This window comes from Delphinus delphis, chromosome 3, assembly GCF_949987515.2.
Source record: "Delphinus delphis chromosome 3, mDelDel1.2, whole genome shotgun sequence".
Lineage (NCBI taxonomy): Eukaryota > Metazoa > Chordata > Mammalia > Artiodactyla > Delphinidae > Delphinus > Delphinus delphis.
The window spans coordinates 116,692,421-116,713,907 of NC_082685.1; the positions used below are offsets into that span (position 1 = coordinate 116,692,421).

The 21,487-nt window shown below is 41.6% G+C and overlaps 1 protein-coding gene across 1 annotated transcript in view; it reads right to left on the reverse strand.

Annotated features, from left to right (window-relative positions):
- Nucleotides 1–2,799: 2,799 nt before the first annotated feature.
- The window catches only part of PTCD2 (pentatricopeptide repeat domain 2), a 28,656-nt gene continuing 9,968 nt past the window's right edge, over nt 2,800–21,487 (reverse strand). The window contains exons 5-10 of the mRNA XM_060009335.1: nt 19,153–19,231; nt 18,680–18,771; nt 16,101–16,214; nt 14,399–14,473; nt 7,678–7,791; nt 2,800–3,888 (exon numbers count right to left, since the gene is read on the reverse strand). Coding sequence (XP_059865318.1) covers nt 3,664–3,888; nt 7,678–7,791; nt 14,399–14,473; nt 16,101–16,214; nt 18,680–18,771; nt 19,153–19,231 — 699 coding nt within the window. The 3' untranslated portion in view covers nt 2,800–3,663. The remainder of the gene's footprint in view (nt 3,889–7,677; nt 7,792–14,398; nt 14,474–16,100; nt 16,215–18,679; nt 18,772–19,152; nt 19,232–21,487) is intronic.

Consider the following 21,487-nt stretch of genomic DNA (forward strand, 5'->3'; position numbering starts at 1 on the left):
AGGCCAAAAGGTCCTTAAGTTCATGCATGCAGGATAAAAATATTCTGCTTTGGGAAAGGAATATGGTCAGTCTTTACCCTGTGGCAACTTAAGGGCCTTTCATAGCGCCTCGTCCTTTGTAGATGCTCAATATGGAGTTGGTAAATGAATGAATGGAGAATCCATATGGGTTCTACAGCTTGAGAATGGCCTATGGAAGAGGTGACACGAGTTGGGTAGAAAAGGGTGGGTAGAGAAAGAGTGAGGGCATTTTAGGTGGGAGGAGACAAGGATACATAGTGGGCTGAGCAAAAGCGTGGAGTGGGGTCTAAATGAGAAGTGTCTGGGACTGAGTGGATGGCATTGGAGAAGAAACGCTATTCCCAGGGGGATCATGATGGCAGCCATTGTCATTACATAATGTAAGTGAGGTCGTAGTTAAATGAGTACTCATCCTCTGATACGTTCCCTACCGCGCTAGGTACAGGGCACACAGTGGAGAACAAGATAGATGTGGCACCTGAATCTAGTAAAAAAGTGAAAACAGGCAACGACGGGAGTATGATAAGTGTGTTGATGAGTGAATTACAGGGGAAGGTTGGTAGCTCCCCTAACCTGGCTGGGATCCAGTGGATCCAGAAGTCTTCCCAGATGAAAAGATGTCTAAGTTACGACCCAAAAGATGTGTAGGAGGGAAGAAGAGGTGTGCAGTAGGGTGGGGCTGGATGGGCAAACCAAGGGCCAGATTCGGAAAGGCCTTCGAAGCCATGTTAGAGTCTGAGCTCTACCCAGAGGGATGTGAGGAGGTTTTAAACAGGGCAGAGGACAAATTTGTTTTGGAAACCTCACTCTGGCTTCAGTAGAGAGAAGAGCTGAAAGACAGATGATTGATGGATGATGGTGACTTTAATTAGGGAAGTAACAATGAACGGGAAAGGGCAAGTTTAAAGAGCTTGCTGGAAAAAATGATCTGTGGTGGCTTAAAACATGTCCATAAATTCTTTGACGTCACCACCACTGAGAGGTGGAATGTATGCTCCCTCCCTTGAATCTGGATGGGCCTGTGACTTGAGTGGAAGTGATGCTATGCAACTTCTGAGAATAGGTCATGAAAGGTGACAAAGCTTCTGCCTGTCTGGGGACACTCACTCCCTAGTACCAGGTACTGTGCTGTCAGGGAGCCACGTGTGGATGTGCAGGCCCCAGCCTCAGCTGAGGTCCTAGAATCCAGTGCCAGAAGCATTAAGGGAAGAAGTCGTTGAGGTGACTGCCTGGCTGAGCCCAGTCTAATGAAATGATTGGTCTTGTTTTAAGCCACTAATTTCTGGAGTATTTTTGACACAGCAATAGATAACCAGACCACTACCCTTATATCACCCAATTAAGGAGATATCTTTTTGTCTGTTTTTCATACTGTGCTGTACTCACCATAATTTTTGGCTTCTGTAGCAACATTTACACTAAATGAAAACAATCTACAAAGGCACATAGAGTTGGGGAGTAAGATGTTCCGGCCGTCAAATATTCTCATTAACAGAGTAAGTACACGCTTTAGGCAAATTACCGTAGAGTACATAGATGCTTTAGGCAAATTATGGATCGCAGAGAAACACCATTTTTCAAAGAAACTGCCAAGTTTTAAAGAATGAAATGGTCACTATATACTGAGCATACTTTGATGGTTTTGTCTTTGCCTTTAGAATCGTCTGTTATTTTGAGGTGGACGTTATGCACATTCATTACCTCATGACTAAGTTGCCCCTCAGTAAGACTTCTGGGAACAGGTCAAAGAGCCCGGTTTTGCAGTCCGCAGAGAAGCACAGCCGGCAGCTGCTCGGAGCAGCAGGGCTTGGGAAGGTCATGGCTGCTATTTATTGCTCACGATCTTTTTTTTTTTTGCTAATGAATAGTTGTTAGCTAACAACCAAGGCCACATTCACCCAGGGCATAATAGCCGTTTGAATGCTGTCTGTGAATGCTGGAGAAGATAAAAGATAAGTTGAGGGACAGGAAGCATCCCCTATTATTCCCTAAGACTTTGAAGGTAGAGAAATTTAAATCCTTCTTTTTTTTCTTTTGCAAAACACCAGACACACATAAGATGTAATTAAGATTCTATGAGGCAGAGAATTTTCTTTAAATGAAGCTTATGCTTCACAGAACATAGGCTAAAGAAATTCTTTTGATATTTCTGAACAGGAGGAAGAACTCATTTGTTTATGTAATTCTTCAACTAGGTGCGAACACTCTGAATGCTACTGACAGTAATAACAAGAGTTAATGTTTATATAGCATTTTCTTTGTGCCAGGTAGTGTTCAGCTTGCTTTGCATTTATTACCTCATTCTGTCCACAGTTAAGTCCACGAGGTGGTATTACTATTATCCCTGTTTAACAGAGGAGATTGAGGGGAGCCCATGGCCACACAGTAAGTCAAGGAGCTCTTAGTGCTCTGTCTCTGAAGAGAACCTCCTGTTTCTTCTCTGAGGAGACATCGTGTGGTGCAGTGGGAAGGGAATGAGACTAGGAATCTGGATTTTAATCTCAGCTCCACCAATTTGGACAGGACATTTCCCCTGACCTGAGGAGAAGACTTAGAAGATTCCTCCTACTCTAGAACTTCTGGTTCTATGAATAACAGTAAAGTTAGAGTTATCTCCGGGTTTTGAAACAGCACTGAATAAGGAGTCTGCAGCACTGCAGGCAGACAGCTGGGAGGCTTCACCATCATGTGGGCCCTCAGAAAGAAAAGGCAAAACGAACCCCCCCAGGTGCTGGCCTTCAAACCATCAAGAGGCAGATCCTTACGAGGAAGCTCTGACCTGCTGTCATGACATATTTATTTATAAAAGATAAAACATCCAAAGAGAGAAAAGAGAAAATCATTAACAAACGAGACGAACTATAGGACCAAATATTTATGACCTATATAGAAAACTAAGGAACACAGAGAGCGTTATGTGGTTTTTATTGGCATTTACTTTGAAAAGCACGTGGATTGCCCGTGACCAAGGTGGTAACCATTTAAATTTCGGCTTATTATCAGTTCTGAGAGTTAAATTCTGGTTTTGTTTGTTCTGCTGAGAAAACAACAAGTTTTCTCACGAACCTTTTAATTTCTCTGATTTTTGAGAAACCTTGACCCTACTGAACGTTGAATGAAAATTTCAAATCAATATGGAGATTCACACAGGCACTATTATTTTACAGATGAAAAACTGAGGGCTCAAGTATCTTGTCTAGGGTCACAGGTAAATGATGACAGAAGCAGTGAGAAAATCCTGGGCTATTTCCCAGCATGGTAGAGTAGGGTTTCAGACCACGATTCCCCTGAAAATTAGCTGGAGGTGGCCACTTATAGTGAAATTCCCTCCTGTTAGTGCTTATTGGGTTCCCCTGGAGACCGTGACTGTGTTCCTTCAAGCATCCTCAGCCCTTCACAAGGGGAAGCCTCCTTCCCGCGGGAGCCTGAGCTTTCTGCTTGCCAGTGTCTAGATCTTCCTGGTGGCACAACATATGAACGTCTCAAGGCAGCACGCCAGTGCTCAATGATTTTGGAAATTTAAGGAGACCAGGTGTTAGTATACTGTACACTGGAGTACGATGCCCGATTTCTTAGGAAGCCAGTAATTCACTAGAAGCAGGCCTCCTCCAACTCAGACCCACGGATGGTTTGAACTCAGGGTTACTCAGCCCACAGGGACTGGCTGAGCGGCTGGAAGGTCCGACGGCTGACTGTCCTCTTGTTTAATAGCACCGTGTGGGATTTCCTGTCACTGGGGGTGTGGCAGAGCAGAGCATCCAAAGTGTAAGTGGTGACCTGGCCATTTATGTGCAGTTTCCCATACAGCTCATCAAATGTGGCCAGAAGAGCGGGCACATCCTTCACTTTTTCCCTCACTTTGACCAGCTGAAAAAAAAGCAACAAGAGTAGATTGTTATATCTCTGCAAGATTTCTTCCTTGTTCTTTTTATCCTCCAAGAAGCAGAGATATAAATGCAAAAAAAAAAAAAAAAAAAAAGAGTGTGCACCTAAAGTGGTAAAAACCAGGGTGCTGGGGCACAGAGAGGTATAACTAACCATAAGGGATTCCATAAGCTATAAACAACATTCAGGATTAGTACTTAAAAATCACCCCTGGGGGCTTCCCTGGTGGCGCAGTGGTTGAGAGTTCGCCTGCCGATGCAGGGGACGTAGGTTCGTGCCCTGATCTGGGAAAATCCCACGTGCCGCGGAGCGGCTGGGCCCGTGAGCCATGGCCGCTGAGCCTGCGCGTCCGGAGCCTGTGCTCTGCAACGGGAGAGGCCACAACAGTGAGAGGCCCGCGTACCGCAAAAAAAAAATCACCCCTGGTATTTTATAAAAGGGGGGTTCAAGTGGCCCATACTATACGATGAAACATACCAGGGAAAGGAGGTCAAACAGCATGGAATCAAGTGTGTCCAATTTAACAATCAGAGCAGGAGGCAGGGTCAAATGATGTAGGGCTTTCTAGCTCATGGTAAGTTTTCTGGAATTTATTCTAAAAGCCATCAGAAGGTTCAAACTGGGACATGATCTGATTTCGATTTAAAAAGCTGTGTGGAGAACTGGAGGGTACAAGAATGTGGAGACTAATCTAGGGGCCCCCATCATAGGCCAGATGAGAGCAGGTGATGGTTTAGACTGGGAAAGGTATAGAAAAGAAGGAGAAGTAGATATATATGAAGTATATTTTGGAGATTAAACTGAAAGGATTTATTGTTGAAGGGGAGAGGAAAAGGGAGGCATCAAAGACATCTTCGCAATTTGGGCTTTAGTAACCTGGAGATGGGGGGGTGTCATTAACTGAGATGGGGAAGATGGCAGGATGAGATTTGGAGAGGGAAAATCAAGAGTTCTGTTTTGGACAAGATTGAGATGTCTGTGAAACATCTAGGCAGACATGTCCAGAGGTTATTGGCTACACAATTATGAGGCATGGGGGCGAGGTCTAGACCAGAGGTATAAATATTAGCATCACAAGTGTATGAATGGTATTTAATTCTACAAAAATGAGTGAGCTCAAAATTAGAATGTGAATGTGAGTCTATCACATATACACAGCTTGTGTAATATAACACAAACCTGCACACCTTCTTTTCAAACAAGGGCTCCCCACTGAACCTTCAGGTAAAGTTTAAACACTTCTAACATTCTTAAAAAGAATAGCTTGTTTAGTCCTCATGTTCAGGGTGAGATGCAGCAGCATATGGCTTTCAAAAGAAGCAAAGCAGGTGAGCCAAGCTGGAGGTAGCCTTGCTCTCACTGCAGATACTACCTCAGTTCTTTTTTTTCTTTTTTCTTTCTTTCTTTTTTTAACTACCTCAGTTCTCTTAAATCACTACAAAAATAAATATTAAATGGTATCACTAGGACCATCCTACAATTGAAGCCGAAAACAGTTGGTACGACATTGTTTGTTAATTAAGTTTTAAAAAAGAAGTCAATAAGGAAACAGTTCACGTTGGAGTGGTTTCCGTCACGGTGCTGCAGAAAAGTCCGCAGTTCTTTTCACCATTCCTCTAGGGGCACAACAGCACCTTCTCACCACACATTAAACATGTCCAGTAACTGGTGGCATAAACACTAAATAGAGCATCTGTAAAATGCAGAGTTTTACAACATAAGACTCCACATTGCAATCTCACAAAGGTATTCAGAACTAGCTCAAGAGCTGCTGGGGTTTTAGGGATCAGTTCACTTCTCAACAAGCAGTTCCCTGGGTAGCCTCACAGCAACCAGGGGATACACTGAACTAGAGGGTGAGCTTTCTAAGTAAATCAGCCTTATAGGCTTTGGGGGGGGGGAGAATCAGATAAAAACAATGAGTATTTTTCAGTGTGAAGTTTGGATGCTTTAGTCGCGTAATTCAGGCAACATATTGACGGGCCAGGTCTAAGGAAGGATTAACGTCAGTGCTAGTGAGAAAGCAGAGGTTGTGTCAGTGCTGCGCACACATGCACATGATCGTGTGCTTTCAAACCAGTTTACATTTCTAGTTCCCCTACTTTTCTGAACACACTCCCAAAAGGTTCAGGTCGGTCACAACCTACACAGAGCTAAGACCTCAAATAGAAAGAAGCTTTAAATTTAATCAACCAGTTAGTTTCCCGACAAGCTCCCTTTACAGAGCCTTCAGGTAGGAGTGAGGAATGGGACTGGGCTGGGAAGGCCACAGTGTGGCAGAGGTGGGGAGCTGCCTGCCACCTGCCCTCTGCTGCCAACCTGCCATCTCAGGTGCTAGCCGGAACGCAGCTGGGACCGTGCTACCAAAGGCCAGGGAAGAGGGAGAAAAGCTGGGGGAGGACCGATAACCAGGCCCCTTGGTTAGTCAAAATGACTATACCAGTATCATTACTAACAATATGATCACTGCCAATAATTTATGATTTCCTCACAGTCTTTTTTCCCTGTAGGTTATATATGACTAGCGATGTACAAATCACTAAATTTCGAATGACTTACAATAATTCCTCTTTGTGTGCTTAAGCCATCAGTATGGCACAAGGTTCATTTGTTTCATTTTACTTTCAAGTTTTAGAAATTGCTTCTTCCTCTTCATTTTTATTTAACTTTATTTTTTAATTTTGCAAAGCATTTCTATGGTTCCATTAGTTGGTCTATTCAGGAGCTAAAACCACAGTTCTAATTAGAAAAGCTTTAATGTGGTTTCATATCTGGCAGGTCTGGCACCTCTTCTTTCACAGAGTCTTCCCAGCTATTCTTGCTAGTTTGCTCTTTCTACTAAACCTAAACTACAGAAAAAAACCTAATGGTATTTTTATTGAAATGTTACATTATCACATTAACTTGGGCAGAACTGACTTTATGAGGTTGAGTCTTCCTAGCTAAACACCCAGTAGGTCTTTCTTTTTAACATCTTTATTGCAGTATAATCGCTTTACAATGGTGTGTTAGTTTCTGCATCATAACAAAGTGAATCGGCTATACATATACATATATCCCCATATCTCCTCTCTCTTGTGCCTCCCTCCCACCCTCCCTATCCCACCCCTCTAGGCCAGTCTGTCTTTTTACTTGTTTAGGTAGGGGAGATTTTCTTTTTGTTAAGATGAGAGATACTATAGCCTGCTGTTTGCCTATGGGGATGATCCACAGGGAAGGTGAGCAATAGTGATGATGTTCAAAAGAAGGTGATGCAACTTTTGGGCTGATGCCCTGGGCTGGCTGGGGGTGGGGATGGGCTCTTAGGCTCTAGAGAGGTGCCTACAGTCACCACGGCTTCAGGAGGGAAGGCTGAGCAGAGAGAGAGGGGCAAGGAGGCTGTTGGTGCGGCAGCGGTCCTCCTCTAATTGCTTCTGTTTCCTCTGTGAAACAGGAAGCAAGGTCATCAACTGAGAGGAGTGGGGAGAAGGAATTGGATGCTTAAGGAGAAAGGAAAAAGGAAAAGAAGAGGGCCGACACCCATGAAGACAGTGTGGGGAAAAGAACCATGTAAAAGGAACAAGTTTTCCTAGAATTTCAGAGGAAATTCTCTTGTGTTAGAGGAACAAAGTCTGCACCCACACATAGAAATCTAGCCACAGGAACCACAGAGAGGTTGCCGGATTGGACAGTCTCTTTTAAGAGGTGGCCTACAGGGTTAAGCTATCAAGTGGACAGTTTCAAGGGTGTTCTTGCACCTTTACAGGATTTCTGTGGAAGCCGCCTACTCACCACTTCTTCTGAGAACACAGGTTTTTTCACAAATCTTGACAGATTCCCCTCTGTAGCATCCTTTAGTGTGTCTATTAGGCTTTTCAACATGTTCGACTGGATGTGGATCATAAGCTGAAGAAAAAGAAGAAACAAGAAAAACAAGATTGAGCTAGTGATCAACACTGAGACGTGTACCCCGTGAGATAAGCCTACATTTATAGGCATCGACCCTGCTTTCATGCCATTTCCGAATTCATTTGCTTGCTCAAGTTCAAAGGTGCTTTGAATGAATGGCCACCAACCAAAACTTGTTTTCCAATAGCTAATCAAAACACCACCACTTCAAAGCTTGCTAAAAGGCAGAAATGGAGAGAACATGGATTTTGGAGTCTGACATACTTGGGTCAGAGTCTTGGCACTGGCAATTACAGCCAAGTGACTCTGGCCAGGTATTTAATCTCTTTCAGTATCTTTATTTGTGAAATGAGGAAAATACCTTTACATCTCACATTTTGAATTACTGTGAACATTAAATGAAATATCAGCACGCAGGAGGTCCTCAACAAACATTACTATTAGATTCTTCCCTATTTCCTCTAGATTCAGAGGATATGACAATCAGACAAGCTCATAAGACTGGCTCTGGGTCAAAAGATACCTTTATCTTTTAATTTTTTTGGTTAGGAAATTGCAGGCATACAGATTGTTCAAGTATAAAGTGGAAGCCGGTTAAAGTCTTAATGAGGCACTCCTATGTATACTATAGCTATCAAAACTGGGTGCTTGTACTTGGCTTTCAAAATGATACCACTAACTACCTTCCATCAGATACAATTAACATAAGGGAAAAAAAGAACACATTTCCCCCGCACCCCAATTACCAATGTTCACTAGTCTAATTTGAAAAATACAGCAAAGTTTAAAGAAAATGAGAATAACTCAGAATTCACCAACTAATGTTAACCATTGTTTCCAATCTCATGTATTATCTTCCAAATATATGAATCCCCCCCACCCCCCAATTTGATTCTGCTTTTTGGTCAATTATTATAAAGTGAACATTTTCTCATAGCATCAAGAAGTTTTAGGAAAAAATAAAACCTCATTTTTAATGATGAATGCATAGCAATCCATCATATAAATCAAATAAAGCAATACCATACTTTATTATATCAATAAATGTCATACATTTTAAAAAATTGTTACTTTCTTAGACTTGATTCCCAGAAGTGAAATTACAAAATCGAAGGGTGTAAACATTTTTAAGCCTCTTGATCTTTAGAAAGGATAGTTTTTCTGGGAGAGATATTCCTTTCTTACACCAAAGCAACTAAGTTCTCTTAATAGTCCATTTTATAACATTGTATGTCCGTTGAGCAGGTGATCGGGATGAGGGGTTATCTTTGCTCCTGAAGAACAGAATGAAATGGCCCCAAGTAGCCTAACTCCAAAAGCCCTGATCTAAGTTGAGTTCTAGAGCACAGGCAAAACCCTTTGTAGGGGGAGAACATTCCGTGGGTCTCTCACAGTCAGGCAGAAGCACTGACTGTCTTTAGTCCCAACTGTATTTTCAAGGATGTTTGTGCCGTCAGCAGCCTGGGAAGACAGACCGTGTCTCATCCAAAGCAGAGGGCAGGTATGCTTACTGTCCAATTTAAGAGATTTGGGTTCCCCAAGTTCACAGCTCCTCTCTTAAAATATAATCCCCTGTGTGTGCAGGAAGCATATAGTCCTCTTCATGTCGCTCTGTGGGAACTGGGCTCAAGAAACTGCTGCAAAAATGCTAATCCGCTGGCTACTGCTATTGCTGTGAGTAATAAACTGTCCTTCTTCTCTCGGTGTCTTGTGTTCTCCACCAGCATCCACAAAACTGTGGCAGGTTAACTCGTTAGCTCGGAAGTGGGGTAAAATCTCCAAGTCTTAATAGTTCTTAACAGTTTTGTTAGTAAAAACCAATCCCAGTTTGGTCGGCAGTGGTCTGTCCTGTCAAGGGCAAGGAGAAGTCTACCTTGTTGATGCCACATCTGCAGCGCCTGGCACCGCGTAGACCCTCAACAATGAGAAATGAGAAAGGGAGTGTAGGTCGCCTAGCAATTTACAGGGATAAACCTGGACCTCATGCTAGAAACTATTAATGATGTGCTTCTGAAAGATTTCAACTTTTCTTCCTAATTTTTCCCAGTTTCTCTCCTGCCTCCAGCAACTAACCCTGATTCAGTGGGGATTTCAAGAGTAAGGTTCAATACCTGGAACCATACTGCTGAAGGGCAACATAGATGAGGCAGTTACTGATGAAAGGCAAAGAAAAAATTTAAAGCTAGGAGCTCGTCTCAAACTGAAGTCTCAGGGTACAATTAAGAAAGGTAAATCAGGGTACAGTGCATTGCTTCAATCTTACAGATTTCAAACAAAAGGCTAGGAAAATTGAATTAGCAAGGAGCAGGGGGACTTTTTGTTTAAAAAAAAACTAGTCAAAGAACACATACTTCCCACCCTTCTGATTTTCTGAGACCTCAAGAAATGTGTCACTGGACACCTTTTACCAAAAAAGGGAACAGAAGCCCTGAACATGCAGACATCTCTGCATTTCTTTTCTTTCCAAGTTTGCTATATTTGAAGTAGAATAGCACAGTGTGGTAGAGACTGCTAATTTTCTAACCAATATCCACATTTCCCTTCCCTTGTTTTGATAACAGAGCTTCTAACTTTAACTGATGCTGTCATGTACGGAACTCAGAAACTATTTCTCAGGTCTGTCTGCAGCTAGATGTGGTCATGGGATTAAGCTCTCGCCATTAACGTGTAAGTAACAAGTTGTTGGGGGAGACGTTTGGGAAAGCATTCTTAAAAGGGACCAACTTCTTTGTCCTCCTGCACTCTCCTACTTCTTGCTGGAATAGATGTAATGGATAGAAATCACGTGCTTAGGATAGTGGTATGGAAATACAAGAGGCCAGGTCCCTGATGACATCACGGAATGTCATACCAGACCTAGACCGACCACCTCTGGTTTTCTACTTGGAAGAAAAAGAAATCCTCTAATTTGTATAGACTCTTGTATTTTTAGAGTCTGCATTGCTTCCAGCCAAATGCACTTCTTAAACATATAGGTGAGATGCTGCCACAAAGGGATTTATGAGAAATAATAAGTCCTGTCTCCTTTCCTACCGGTGTGGCCTAGGACTGCCCAGCATGAGCTAGAACTTTAGGGTGGCCTTAGTGAGTAGGAGAAACAAACATTAAAACATTTACCTGTGTTAACAAATAAATGATAAAAAAGCAGTGAAACTCACCACTTGTCAATTCCCCTGTAAGGTAATTCAATTCCAGAATGGGTCTAGATTTCTAGAGAAATGATTAGAATTCAATGAGATCATGTGCTCAACCAGTTCGGTGTGGAGCGAGCATGAGCTGGGAAATGGGGAGCCAGGCCCTCTGGGTCGTATCAGCAGCAGGAGCAATTTCAGTGAAAAGAAAATTAAGTTGAGGGGAAAAATTAGGTAAGTTCATATTCCAACTGGCAGCAAGAAAAGATTTTAGTGTAAGGCATTAATTTTTAAAGCAGATCTGAAAAAAACTTCATTTATTTCTGCTGATACTGACTGAAGAGACTCTATTCAGCCTATTTGTTAGGTTTCCATTTCTGAATAATTAACAAATTGCCCTTAAGGATTCTAAGCAGATGACTCAGCCTTGGAGAAGCTAGGGCCCGGAATTAAATTATTTTTTAAAAACCTGCTCTAATAACAGAGACCCAGAATCTGAAAGATTATTAAACCTGAGAATGGCAACCAGCTCTTTTCCACCATTCCCAAGGAAGGAAGAAGAAACAGGCTTGTATTGAAATAGGAGAAATTTAGATTGGAAATTTACAAGAATTGCCTGAGTGAAAATTTTTAAACAATCTTTAAGTTTCTGGACAATGGATAATTCTGCGACCCAGTTCATGGAGGGAATGGTTCATATTCAAGATCAACTCAAGGATCCTTACAGAGCGCTTGCCAGAAACATGCCCATTCATTCGACCACATTGATCGGCCGTCTCCCCGCCCCCCAACCCAGCTCTCCCAGGAGGAGCTGTGCCTGCTGCCACGACTGAATAGCCGAGGAATCTAAATTCAAGGACATGGAGTATGTGCGCTAACAGCAGGTTCGTTTTTTGACATCCTGTGTTCCTTTCACCATTCCGGAGAAGCAGTTAGCTCCAGTCCTAGATAAAAGACGCACAACGCTAATCTCTGTAGGTCTGGAGTGGTGGGGAAACCCTAGGCTTTGTATGTAGTCAAACAGAGTTGATTGTGTTAAAACTTCGACTCTGCTATTTAATTAGCTGTGAGAACCTGGGTAGTTTACTTACCCTTTGAATCTTCATTTTCCACATGTATAATATGGAGAAATACTGTTCTGACAGTGTTGTATAAAATAAACCGACAAATGTAAGTATCTAGCGTGGCACCTTAGCTAAAATAAACCGAAACCCTGCCGATCTCACTCTCTTCCGTTTCTTATCAACCCTTATTGATCCCCCCATGCCCATTTCAACTCTCGGAAAAGCGACTAATGACCCACATAAAACTTCTCTCACACAGTCTCCTGTGTTTCTTTCCCCGCTGATGCTATGAACCACCTGGAACCCTAGCAATTCTACTGCTATCCAATCATGAAATGAGTGCATCTGCAGGCCACTCTCTCAGAAGCAGATAAATATATTAATACTTGGAGATGCTGAGCCGTCCACATCCAGTAGGAAGCTGAGAAGAAGAAAAAATAACATGCATCTGCTGGAAGACCAGGATTCCTAGCCTGTTTGGCTTACTGATTCACATGACCTGGACTTCTGGACTCTGGACCTTTGCCACCTTGGCCTCTATCAGCTGAGAGCTTTTCAGGCTGACCTGCAGTTTCTGTTCAGGTGCCCAGTCTTGGGCCAGGGGCTGCCTGCAGGAGGCCATGGCACGTAGGGCTATCAGCTCTCTTGGGTTTCGATCCACTGGTGTGATTCCTCCCCTGTCTTTTTCTGTTGCTTCCTCTGCCTCACCATTAATGCTGTAAAAACTCATTTCTGGGACCTCTTACCTCCCTTTTTTGTGGCATTCATCAGTTTATAGCAGATCCATTACCAGGTTTTACAGATAAGTTCTTAACTGACAGCTTTGACACTCATCCCCACTCCAGGCTCCTGCCCTTTGCCAACTACAACATCTCTTTTTGCGTATTTTTCTTATATTTAGTCTCTTCCCTTCCAAACCCACCTCTTTCCCTTTTTTCCTTCCAGGTTCTCTACTATCACTGTCTCCATCTTTCTGGTTCCCTAGGCTCATCTTTCCCTCCTGTGTAGGCATTTTGAAAAGTAAATATGAGGTCAAATATAAAGTATTCTTATCTCAGACTTCTTGGTGGAACTTGTTGCCCAGAATTTACCATAAAGGCTTATCTAGTCCTTCTCTTGAAAGTCATCTGGGCACTGGTCTGGGGGTGACATTTGAGGATAATTATGGGCAGAACTGAAAACCACGGGAGCTTGCAGTTATGCCCAATTCCTGTTCATGGGTTCTAGGATTTGTTAGAAATAAATAATCCTTTTATTTAACATATTTCATTTTAAACAAATACTACTGGTATTAGCAAGCATCACTGAACACTGATTACATGCCAGGCACCACCTGTGTTGTGTTAACTAACTACTTTATATGCATTATTCTTTCAATTCTCCTGATGAAAGAATGGTACTATTACTACTGCTACTTCAGATAGAAGGAAAATGGGTGGTAGAGGTTAAGTAACTTTGCCTAAGGACTCAAAACTAGGAATAGAACCAGCAAACTAACTGGCAAACTAGAACCCTCAGCAAAACGAATCTCCCAACAGAGGAGATTCACCCTTTCAGCTCCATGCCTCCAGTCCCACAGCCCTGTCCTCCTTTAGAACACTGCTCAACAATATTCTTCTCCCCAGTTCTCCTCCGTTAGCTCCTGCTGGCCAGCCCTTTGCTCCCCAGCCTGGAATACCGCACTGGCTATGACCCGCTATCCCAGTTCATGTCATGCTGGTGTTTACCCATTTCGGTTCAGCTTGACCCCTTGATGTTTCAGGAGACTGTAAGTTCCTGGACGCTAGGGGCTTTCTTTTCAACTCCCCACAACACACGTACTCAGCATACAAGCAGGGCCTCAGCAGGGCCTAGCTGAGTGGGGGCTGTGATGTCGTTAATGACAGGAGAGTCTCTTAGTCTTTTCATTGCCCCAAGGAGGCGCAGACGACTCACTGCTCACTGTAAAGGTGGCAACAAAGAAAGAATGAAAATGGCTCGCATTTATTGAGCGCTTACCAGGTTAGATGCCCCCTTATGCCGTAGGTGTACTGACTCCGTGAGTCAGGTACCATGGATAGGATGTAATCAGCACGCAGGCTCTTCCTAAGTCTCAGTGGAGAGACTGCAGAGTCCATCTCCCTTCTCTCTAAATTGACAGCCTTTCTGTAGTCATGTGTTACACCTGCAGCATTTAGCCACCTCTTATATCTGAGCATATCTGCGTTTCCCACCTATTTATACACTCCTGGAAGAACGTATTGACTCCTCTCATAGGGCTCCATTATAACTTTCACACAGTGATCAATAAATGAACATAATGGATGACCTTGGGAGATCAAAAGTCATTTGTTGTACACAGACAAAAAAATCTAGACTTCGTTTTATTACACTTCAAGCCTTACTTTAAACCATAAAGAAGTCACTTACATTTAAATTAGTGCAGATTATGCTTTCTGGCTTCATGATTTGAGAAAAAATGGATATAGCTTTTGCCAGCTGGTTCTAGAAGGAAGAAAAACAAGTCATACCCCCAAGGCATATAAACATTACTCTGCTATCATAAAGATCATTTAAGATGTCAGGATAGTCCTATTCATGGTGCCCCAGGGTTTTGAAGTACACAAAGAAAAAAAGTTTTTTGGTAATCAAAAATGGACATTCTATAAAGTGTTTCCTACAGTGGCATATTACTGAATGTTTTAACAACCTGCCTGAGTTCCACGTTCTAAGATGGGGGCATAAAGTTGGCATTTCCCCTTCTCTCACTGGAATGAGCTTTCAAAAAAAAAACAAGGTTGAGAAATAGAAATGCACACCCATCTTTGACATAATTAGAACATAGCAGAAACCTCAAACCACAGAAGAAATCTGCATTGCCAAAAACACTGGAGATGGAGCATACGCGAGTTCCAGACAAAGCAGTAAGAGGAGGACATTGCTGCATATCTCAGAAGGAGTGCACAAAGTAGTTCTCAAAGGTGAGGGCACAGCCTGAAGTACTAAATTCCTGTTTACAACGATGATAATAGAGTTTAGAACTAGTAATGAGGTCTTTGGATCCTTTTGGTGGCAGAGGCGAGGCTAATCAAGAATTTGCACAGATCAGCCATACTTGCAGGAAACAATGTGTCACTTATAGCAGCGTCAGAGAAGAGACTTTTCATTGAAAATCACCTACGTGCCTACTCCCATTGGCCAGGAAGAAATAGAGCCAATGCATATTTGTAGACAAAACTAAGATATAAAGAAAATTCCTGCTGGCCTAGAACGTGGCAACACGGCGCTATTCTCTTCTGACATGAATCTTCTGCAAGTGGCTGGTCTAAGCATCTTTCAATGATGAATAACCAAAAAAGAACCAGCATGTAAACTATATAAAGACATTATGAGGAAAAAAGAAAAAAAGGATTACAGCAAGGAAAAAAAAAAAGAAAAGAAAAGAACTGGCTGATGAAGAACTCCCAAAGGAAAAATGTTTCCATGGATATAAGGGACAGAAAAGAGAAAAACTAACAAGATCAAGTCACTCAGAAGTGGGAAAAAAAAAAAAAAATTCAGGCAGGCCTCAGATTTCTCCATAGCAACATTCCATACTAGAAGACAGAAAAACAATGCCAAAGAAAACCTCAAGTAAAGCAAATATCACCTCACAATTTTATATCTGGCCAAACTGTAGTTTAGAAAAAAAAAAAAGGCAAATAATTTTAAAATACCAAGAACTCAAGGAGTACTGTTCCCCTGAGGAATTTACTAGAACACACTTTGGAGAGTCTTAAATTAAAACCATTCCCTGAGCACGTTACTTGGTAAACGAATCATTTGAAATTTCCACTTTAATTATTTGAGAAATTTCTCTGAGTACAGCCTCCCTCATTGATTGTCCATAGGATCCTGGCCAGCCCCATGTAAACAGCAGTGCATGTTAGGCCCTCCACTGTAAATGAAAACATTCTTTGGAGGCAGAGGTGTAGATGTAGGTTGCCATGGCACCAAAGGCATTGGTCTCTTTATGGGGACTTTTTCTTTATGACAGAGTCAGAGGAAAAAAGATAAAATAAAAGCAAGAACAAATGAAAGTAGTAAAGTCTTGCCTACTCCTAATTCACTTATGTGCACCCCAAAGCCTTACCTGGTTCAGAGCTAATGCCACTGCAAAACAGGATGCTCTCCTGCAGAGGATTTCTCCCTTGATGAGGGCTTCTTCCCTTAACGTGGTACAGATTGTAAAAGATTCAGGGCTATTCTGGGGGAAGACAGGATTGCTCAATAAATAAATGTCACAAACCTTTAGGTTAATAAGATGATTAATGGTGCCCAGTGTTTCAGATTTCCTTTTGGAAGAATTTCCTGGAGCCTATCTCAAGCCGCTTAAAAGATTAAGTTCCATATAGAGACTATTTGCAAATAGACTCAGTTATCTATATATTAGCAGCTCAACTCTTAAATGAACTTTATTTTTAGCTCTTTTTCGGTTTTCTGACCTGGGGCAGCTTTACCCACAAACATACAGGTCTCTTTTCATCCAGGCAGGCTGGTTTCAAGACATAGGTACCATAACATACACGTGTGAAGAGTCAGTGTGCTACTATCATATTAAATGATAAGAGTAAAGCTTAGCAACACCACAGAACTCTTCCTTAGGGGGTTTCCAATCTGAAAATATCCGTGTTAAGTCAAATGTTTGAAAACATGAAAACATACCTGAATGGAAATCATTAAAGAATCCCATAAAACCAGATACCTTAAAACAAAAACCAACAAAAAAACCCACACACACCAGGAAGATGAGTGATATACAAAGTAGCAGACAGCAGCGGTAAGACAGAATTCTCTTCCTTTATCTATGTTGTAGGTGGGTTAGGTTTACGAGAGCAGCATTAGTTCTGTATCTGTCTGTCATGGCGTGATTCGTTACTCAAATCCTAAAGGAAAATCTGAATTTAATGAGAGGGGATGGTTCCCAGAATTGGCTTGCAATTTGTAACAGCTGACCAGTTCAGTTTTTCAACTCCAGTCTCCACTGAGTGAAACAAATTATTCTTGAACACAATATAGGGCAGCAGTCCCCACCCTTTTTGGCACCAGGGACAGGTTTCGTGGAATACAGCTGTTCCACGGAGCTGGGGTTGGAGGTGGGGATGGGTCAGGCGGTAATGCGAGCAATGGGGAGCGGCAGGTGAAGCTTTGCTTGTTTGCCCACCGCTCACCTCCTGCTGTGCGGCCCGGTTCCTAACAGGCTGCGGACTGCCACCAGTCCACAGCCTGGGGGTTGGGGACCCCTGATATAGGGGAGAAAAGTCCTCTGGCCTTTTGTAAGTAGTAGAGTTAAATTCTCTCCACTTCAGTATACGCTCAGGGAGACATCTCTAAGAAGGCCAGGAAACTGTGTATCACAGTGCTGAAGAACCAATGCTCAAGTGTGTGTCATGTTGGCTTCTGTTCACAGAATCATAAAGTGGCAGGATTGGAAAGGATCATCTAGTAATCCAGCAGTCAGCAAACTACGACCCTGGGGCCAAAGCCAGCCTATGGCTAAAAATGGTTCTTAGATTTTTAAAGATTTGTAAAAACAAAGAAGATGTGCCTAGGACCGTAAGTGGCCCCCAAAGCCTAAAATATTAACTATCTGGCCTTTTATAGAGAAAGCTTGCTGGCTCCTGAATCCAAATGCTTCATTTCACAAATGAGGTAAGTGACCACTTCAAAGCCAGTTCATGTTAAAGTTGAGACTAGACTCCACATTTCTCAATTTCCAAGTTGGTTTCTTCCCCCTGTAACCCAACTGCCCCTCTTGTTTTGGAAAATTGGTATCGCTATGCTTTTCAGGGAAATTTTTCAATAGCCACGTTCTACCTTACTTAGTGTTCCTTCATTTTCAGTATAAAAAGGTTTTGTTAAGTTTCCAGTGTTAAAACGGCATGAATGTGTACAGTAATGCATGGAATCTTGGTCACTGTACTATTTCAGTTACCATTTATGCATTCAATAAGTAATAAAGGAACAGTCTATGTGCAAGAAACAATCCTGATAGAGTAATAAGACAGGGATTTATAAGTCATGCTCTCTATTCTCAAAGAACTCATTTTAATGTCACATACATTTATTAAAGATCGCTTGTGAACCAGGCACTGGTAGGTGCTGGCAAATAAAGGTGCCTCAAGGAGTTTACCCTCTAGTGGGGAGGATGGAATGTGCATCCACTTAGATCAGGCAGTGTTAGAAGTGCCATGTCTGTGAATACAAATAGATCACAATCAAGGGATACTGGAGGACACAGAGAACACTTCCAACTTAGGCGATCACAGAATACTTCACAGATGAGGACAAAGTAGCCCTTGAGTTCACCAGTGAAGGATGCTAAGACTTCCATGGGAGAGGGCCACAGAGAAGACTGGTCTGGTGAGGTCCAGCAAGAGAAAGAGGCCTCTGAAGCAGAGTGTGAACCCAGCATGCTGTTTCTTGTTCTCATTATCTACACAAATGCCAGGAAAGATGGAAAGATGATAAAATTGCTTTTCCCATGATAAAACTGTCTGACATGGCTAACTTGGGTTTTCTAAAAATGAACATATTTAAAATGGAAATATCTGCACCAGATGGAAAACAGACTTCAGGGGAACTGAACTTTATTTGTAGAGAAAAAAAATAATAAATCCTCTCTCAAACATTACCCAAAATGCTCTAAAAGTTTAGGGAAGACAGTCTTACCAGTTTGTAGCAAACTGCAAAAGCAAGGATGTAAGTATCTTTGTTGAACTTCACATCTTGGTTTTTCATCTCAATCAGTACTTCCAATGCACCTGTCAAAAGCCAGAAGTGGGCCGGCAGTGTTAAATGCATTCAAGTGAGTTCAGAGTCCTCTACTATTGATTCCCAGAGTTCAATCTGTTTAGCTCCATCTACTGAAAAGTACACTTCAGCACAATAAAAACTTTTGAAGTCATTTATCAATTAACTAAATTTCAAAATAAATTATCAGGTCATACAGGAAGAACTAGTATTTTAAAACCTATTATAACTGCAGCATAAGTAAAATCTGGGGTGTTTAAGTCATGATGTGATACAATAATGTTTTCACACTTAAAGAATGGGGTCTCCATAATTCAGCCACTCATCAGGAATATAAAGATCATTTTTACATAGTCCATTGTTTTTCAGCAAACATAAATTGTGATACTTACTTTTATATTTACCTTTGATAAACAACATATCCATCAAAATATTGAATGATGTGGAGTCTGAGAAGAAACCTCGTAAATGCTAATGAAGAAAAACAATATAGTTTGGTTAAAAGGTAAAACTATTAAGGGAGTACTTATACTGCATCTTCTCTGTCTAGGACTGTCTACATATTTTATTCATTTAGCAAAAAAATTTAAATGGTGCCCACTCTTTTGGGGTCATGCCTTTAGCAACGGGCACAGTGAACAAGAGGCAAAAGATACGGCAAGAGATCTCTAGGTTTCAGAAATCCAGTGAAGGATGTCTTTATGCAATGGGCTCTGCTAAGCTTAGAAGAAAGAAGCAAGCCGGTTAGCCCTCCTGGGGGTTGTCTTGGAACCTGGGTGCAGAATATTAACACGAAGTGGCAGCTATAAGTATGCTTGAGGGCTAAGGTGGGAGAGGCTCACACAACTATGATCCTCTTTTGGCAAACGAATAATAGTTGATTATTCACTTTTTGAAATAACTCACTACAACAGTGGTTCTCATCATTTTTAATGGGATGATAATGTGACACATGCTATTCAAATACACCATTAAATGTCTTGTGCAAGTCTGTTATTTTTTTTGAGACCCTATTAGGCAGACCCTATTCTAGGTGTTAAGAATAAAGAAATGATGAACAAGACAATGGCCCTGCCCTAAACTCTAGTAGGACTTATAATCTAGGGGAGCTTAAATTCTATCAGAGGAGACAATGAACAAGTGAATAAAACAAGCAGAAAAAATAAAAATATAATTTCAAGTATCAATCAGGGCTATGAAGAACAGTGAAACAGGATAAAGGGAACAGAGAAGATGATGGAAGGCGGTCAGGGAAGGCTCTCTGAGAAGAGGAGACCTCAATGAAGTGATGCAGATGTAGAGCACTGAGGCCACGGGCCTGGCTGTCTGAGAGAAAGCCAGAAGGTCCAGAGTGGAGTAAGCGAGAGGGAGAGTGGCAGGACATGAAGTACCACAACGGGACCTTGAGGGCATGGTCAGGGGTCTGAGTTCTATGCGAAGTGGGATGGGAAGCCACCAGAGCAGCCCCGTCCATAGGGAGAGATTGCAAGCCTCAAGTGTGAGCCACGTATGTGACTCTAAATTTTCAAGTAGTTTCATTTAAAAAAGTAAAAAGAAAGATGTGAAATCAGTTTTAATAATATGTTACTTAACCCACGAAATCCAAAATTTCAACATGTAATCAATATAAAACATTATTAATAAGATACTTTACATTCTCCTTTTTATGCCAGGTATTTAAAATCCATCATGTATTTTACACTACAGCCCATGTAAATCTGAACTAGCCGCAGTCCAAGGCCTCCAAGGGTACGTGGGGGTAGTGGCTACCATACTGGCAGCACTGAATTCAGGGTTCTGGGCAGGGGACACGACAAGGTAAGGTGGAAGCAGGATTAGGCTTTATGGTATTTGACTCTAATTCAGTTTATTCTACAACTCCAGGAAACATATACATACATGAATGCTTCATGCTCAGGTAGGTTAAGAAAAACCAAAAAACGAAAACCTTTACCCTCATTTTCTTTCTTTTTGTTTATCATTATACTCATGGCTATGATTTATTACAATGAAACGTTTGTTTTCTTTTAATTACAACATTAACATATGCTTATTACAAAATAGTCAAACAATACTCAAACAATACAAAAGTATATACAGTAAAAAGTGAGGATTTCCTCTAATTCTACCCCCTGAAGATAAGCAGTAGTTTAGTGTATATCCTTCTAGATTTTTAAAACATATATGCTATAATGTAAATATGTATGTGTATTTCTTCTTTTAGGAAAAAATAGGCTCAAACTAATCCATACTGTTCTGAAACCACCTTTTCTCTGCTTACTAATATATTATGGTCATCTTTCTAATACCCAGGGTCCTTAAAAGAGGGGCAAGGTGAGAGTTAACAGTTCCTCCACGGATACAACACTTTATATGAAAAAGAGTAAGAGGCAAAAGGACAACTTAGTTATGGAGATTCTTAAAAATATTAAAATGTCCCAGGGGGCCAGCCCTGGCCCCCAAATTTAATAAATGTTTCTGACCTGGATGAATTTATAATGTCTCTGAGTCCCCGTTTCCTCATCTGTAAAATGGAAATAATAATAGTACCTACCTCGCCAGGGCTATTGTGGGAAACAAATGAAATGAAACATGTATAATGCTTAAGCATGATGCTGCGAACTTGGTAAATATTCAATGAATAATTACAAAACTAATTATTGTTACTTTTGCTTTTAGGAAAATAAAATCAGAATATGTGAAAAGCAGAGATTCTGAAAACAGAAA